At 33.3% G+C, this 5,262-nt stretch overlaps 1 protein-coding gene across 1 annotated transcript; it reads right to left on the bottom strand.

Annotated features, from left to right (window-relative positions):
* Positions 1-247: 247 nt before the first annotated feature.
* LOC114649713 (G2/M phase-specific E3 ubiquitin-protein ligase-like) lies at positions 248-4,569 on the bottom strand. The gene is made up of 5 exons (XM_028799160.2): positions 4,193-4,569; positions 3,710-3,891; positions 2,099-2,268; positions 1,645-1,859; positions 248-668 (listed from the first exon to the last, which is right to left on the bottom strand). Exons 1-5 carry the CDS (start codon positions 4,473-4,475, stop codon positions 391-393), a joined length of 1,128 nt encoding a protein of 375 aa, XP_028654993.2. The 5' UTR covers positions 4,476-4,569; the 3' UTR covers positions 248-390.
* Between the last annotated feature and the right edge of the window lie 693 nt (positions 4,570-5,262).

Genomic DNA, 5,262 nt, shown 5'->3' with positions numbered 1-5,262 from the left:
ACCCAAGTATTGGCCAATAAATTACTGTTAAAAAAAAAAAAAAAACCTTTAACAATTTTAATTAAGCCCATGATGACTTTTTCACAACACAGATTTTGTCCACAACACAAAAACATCAAAATTGAAGTAGTCTATTAAATAACTTTACCATTCACTTTACTCATACACTGTCATGAATATAACAATAAGGCATTTAACCTGCACCTAAATAACAAGTCCAAAAGCAATGCTAATAGAGAAAACAATACCTGATTCCTTGACAATACAAAATTAATTTATTTCAAATATATGAACAATAATTAAAAACACAGTGTAACTTTGTTCTTTTTGCAAATGAAACATTCTGATGTTGAAAAGTGTACAAATACCACAAAAGATTTTTTTTATTGCTTAATGTGTAATGTTTGAAATATACATCATCATTTTCATTAAGCCTTTCCAAACCCTGGGGGAATTTCTAATGCCAAAATTCATATTGTTTTTAAAGTTAGTATAATTGTTGGTTAGAGGAATCCTAAGTATGCAGTCGCAGGTATTCGCCAAAGGGAATTTTGACTTGCAGTGCAAGAACTCCAAAGATGGCTCAGGAAAGAAACCAAGAGGAGGAACTGAATCACTTCCTGTTGCAAAAATAAGTATTTCTTCCAGTGTCACTGCATCAACACAAACTGAAAATAAGAAAAAAGTTACTTTAGTTAGCACAGATTTTTAGTAGCTTAATTTACATTTTTACACTTCACAACCAATGGCGGGCTAGGTATCTTACTGTGTAACAAAAGAAAAACAGTACAGTGCAGACTATTTGAAATAATTAACTCTGCAAGGGGATATGCAATAAACTTACAGCTTCATTCTTCATTATGCACAGAATTTCGGGAAAACCAAATTTGTTCTGTAGCATGTAAACAACCCACATGTATAGCAGCTGAAGCTTCAAAGGTGAATGTACCAAAAATATACTAGAACAATTATTTTATCAAAGCATTAAATATAGTTTCTTATAAACCCCATTGAACCACTTCTTAATGTGGCCTGCATCATTGTAGTATGTTACCCCATTTTCAACTTTACATCTCTTAGTTGACGCATAGCTGCAGAGAAAAAAATCTATATTTTCTACAGAGGAAATACTCGTAACACTAAGCGCCTCAGTACATTCATTGAGTGTCTCAGTTTAAAAGGGCAAGCAAAAAAATTAAATATTACACCTAACCTTGATTAATGACTGGGACAGCATTTAACATTTAGCATGAAGTTTAAATGTAATTATTATTTTGTAGTATTATAACATGACATTGTAAAATACATGTAATCAGGTTAAGGGTCTCAAGAAGCCAGGGTGAAACCTGGCACCATCAGTCACCAGGCTGGACAGTCCCTGGATATGACACCGGTCAATCACAGGACACAATACAGCACACACCCACAACTCAGAATTGCACGAGGCCAATTCAGAGATGCCACTTAACTTAAACCAGGCAGACATGGAGAGAACATGACAATTTCACACAAATAACAACCTGGTGCGGAATTCCACCTCAGAACACTGGAACTGTGAAGTAGTAGTATTCTACTATGCCACCTGTAAAATACATGTAATATTATAATAATCAATGTTTGAATAAGCCTATTTTTATACATTACATTCTGCATCTTGCAGATAGTCTCTCCAAAATCCCACTACAAGTAATTCAGCTTCATATCTGTTGCTTCCTTCCTCTGACATACGAAACTTGAAAAGTTGTTCAACTTCAATAGCTGTTAATTTTTTCTCCAATTTAATAAAAAGGGATTGAAGCTGCTGTGGAAACTGCTGCAATGCTGAAAGAACTCCAAGGCTCTGCAGTCCTTCTTGAAATCTATAAATAAAAAATAAAAATTCTCAGTAAAACCCAATTCCTATAACTACTTCCATATTTAATATGTTACATGTATATGTAACAATAATGAACCTGTAAGTAACACTTTCACAATAAAATATTTTAAGTACATATTGATTAATTTATGAAATAAAATATCTGAAATTCAGAAAAGTACATTGAATTTTCAGGGTATAAAAAGGAATAAATATTTATGTAATGAAATTGATATTGTATACCTTTCAAATGGAGTTCTTGTTCTCTGTAACACATACCAATGTGCCACATCTTTGGTAACAGCTCCTTTATTTTCCAAGGTGATTTTTTTGAAACACCCAGAAAGGCTTAAAATGCAGGATGCTCTACTGATAGCCACTTGCAATTGTGTGTCTGATGTAGCTGTTTTTATCTAGAAGGAGACATAACAGTATTAAATTACGGTACTTTTTGTTTACAAATTGGACCAAATGTAAACTATGTAATTGTGTGATTGTTACTTACCCTTTCTTTAACAGTGGACTGTAGTATAGATTACTTATTCAAGAAATTTAAAGGATTGCTGTATTCTTTTTTTTGTAATTTGTTGCTTACCCTATGTAGTTGTTGATAATGGCACAGATAATTTTTATGCAGAATGGATATACTGCTTCTGATAGATCTGCCATCTATGGGGAACAACATTGTACAACAAAAAAAAGTATAAAAACTCCAATGAAAAAATCACACCCTACTAGTGTCACATAATCCACATCAAGTCATCACATCATATGTCCCATGTGCTTTAACTACAATATTGTTAAATAAATCACTTCTGTAAAATGCTCTCGTGAATTGAAATGGAACATGTCGAACCATAAGTTAGTATTTAAAACTGTAGACCTACAGTACATAACATTATTAGATTTATTTTCATAGCGCTGAGCCACAACAGGAGTACCTTGGGATTATTTTGCATCAGTTTGTGAAAGTGCAGAGTTGAACCGATCTTCTGCTTGTTGAAGCATCTCAGACGTGCACAAGCATGAGGCAGACTTAATATGAATTTCCCCCTGGGATTAATAAAGTATCTATCTATCTATCTATCTATCTATCTATCTATCTATCTATCTATCTATCTATCTATCTATCTATCTAACATATATTACTGATGTTGACCTGTGTGAGCAGTTCAAAAGAATCTGACCTCACCAGAAAGCTGCCTTTATCAGAAATGTATTTTTATAAACTGTTCTTCCTGTTTTACCAATAAGCTAAGCTATGAACTCATCTGTAACCGCCGTCTATTTTAAGCCCTAAAAGGCTCATGCATTAATCTGCCTTTATACGAACTTGTGAAGTTTGCACACAATCAGCTGATATAAAAGAGCTGAACTCTTTCCTGTCAGCGCGCATGCTACTGACACTCCAGTCTAGGTATGCAAGAATAAAGAAAGCTTATGAACATTTCTTCTGGTGTGAGACTCTGACTCCTTCCATTTTACGGGTCAACAATTCTTTCTTCCACACTATCTATCTATCTATCTATCTATCTATCTAAGGGGTTATTGGGCTGGACTTGTGACCAATGAATTAAGGAGGTATGCAGTTCTTCAACTGAAATGGTCACTCGCATTTGAGTATGTAACATTTTCATTCATGATACTATTTTCTGGAAGTGGTTTATTTAACAAAATTTCAATACAAATACATGTGTGTTTGAGACATTGTGAGCATACAAGTAAATGACTTGAAGTGGATAAGATTTTTTTCACAGACGTTTCTGATGCTTTTTGCTGTTGTTCAGCATTGGCCCCCATGGGCACCTATTTTATCAGAAATAAAAAAACAACAGATTGTTGTGTTGAACATACCTCTATAAGTTGATTACGAATATCAATATCAAGAATATCCTCAACTTCTGCTTCAGTATTTTCTGGACCTTTGGCCAAGGATTTATAAAGAATTGGGGAGAAAAAGCATGGTGATTGCCCCCCATGCACAACAGACATTGCTATCAGTTGTCCCGCAAAAAAATAGCAATTTTCCTTTAATGCTGCATGAAAGATTGATAAAAAAAGGTTTTATAAAAATCAGTCATAAAAGCAAAACATTTAGTTATATGAAAATCCATTAGAACGATAACTTAGTCAAGCAGTTAAGGCTTTGAACGTCGAACACTGAGGTTGTAGGTTTAAATCCCCCCACTGACATTATGTGACCAAGTCCCTTCTCCTACCTGGGCTATAATTGAAAAAGAAATGGAATGAATTGTTGTCTCAAAATTTTTCATCTTATTGGATAAAGGCATTAGGCAAATATTAACTAATAAAGTAAAAAGAATTTTGCAAACATACCTGCTGAATTGCAACTTAAAAGTTTGCTCCCTGAAGCACCCTCAAACATTCCACTGTAATCTTTCAAATATTTCAGGCATAAGCGAAAATATTCACGTTTTGGACCACCAAGGTCTACTGCTCCTTCAGAAATGCCAATATCGTCAGTAAATTTTACATCAATTCTTTTTTTTGGAGTAAAGTTTGGTCTACTCATTGCTCTCACTGTGCCATCCCAAACATTTCTTCGCATTATATTGAACCGAGTAACTTCATGTTCATTTATTGCAGTGGTAAGTGGCATCAGTATTTGCTCAACAGACAATGATGTATCTCTGTAAAATTTAAATATTGCTCGGTTAATATTCTACATAAGGATTTATGCTGAAATATCCTGTCGCAACTACATCTCAGTAAGTTATATACATGTACAGGCCTACAGCTTCCTTTTGCTATGACTAGCAGTCTACCGAAAATTCCAAAGATAAATTGATTGAACACATCATAAAACATTTACAGCTAAACAATACATTTAAACTGTCTGTGAAAATTTTTTTAAATATTTGGGGTTCAACCCAACATTAATTTAAACTACATACTGCTGGCTTTTAAATGTCTCTTCCATCAATGATCTGCTAATTGCTTCTTGAATATCGGAATCTTCAGACAAGTATTCTTCATTTTCAAGAAGGTTAACATAGTCACTATATAGAAAGAATGTTCATAGAGGAAAATATTGTAGAATTAATTTCACAATATTAATTATTCGCAATCAAAGCAAAACTTTAACTTTAATTTGTAGGACTCTGAAAGTAATACAAAAAAGTCCCTGGTATACTAACAATCTGTACTTTTAATCAAATCATAAAATCTTTCCACAAACAATTGTTGGACTGTGCACATTGGTTTCTGTAGCTTATGTTTTACTGTTTAGTTTGATACCTCCAAAATATTCTTGCAAATGTAAACAAACTATTAACAAGTTTAAAGGACAACAGAATGTTCTTTGAAAGTGCCATCCTATACAGTGGACAACATATAGTTGATATTAATATATGAATTTAATCAAATATTGATACATTTTTATACAA

This window comes from Erpetoichthys calabaricus, chromosome 3, assembly GCF_900747795.2.
Source record: "Erpetoichthys calabaricus chromosome 3, fErpCal1.3, whole genome shotgun sequence".
In the NCBI taxonomy this organism is placed as follows: Eukaryota; Metazoa; Chordata; class Cladistia; order Polypteriformes; family Polypteridae; genus Erpetoichthys; species Erpetoichthys calabaricus.
Note: the sequence above shows the minus strand (reverse complement) of the source record. Positions and strands in the feature narration are given on the sequence as shown.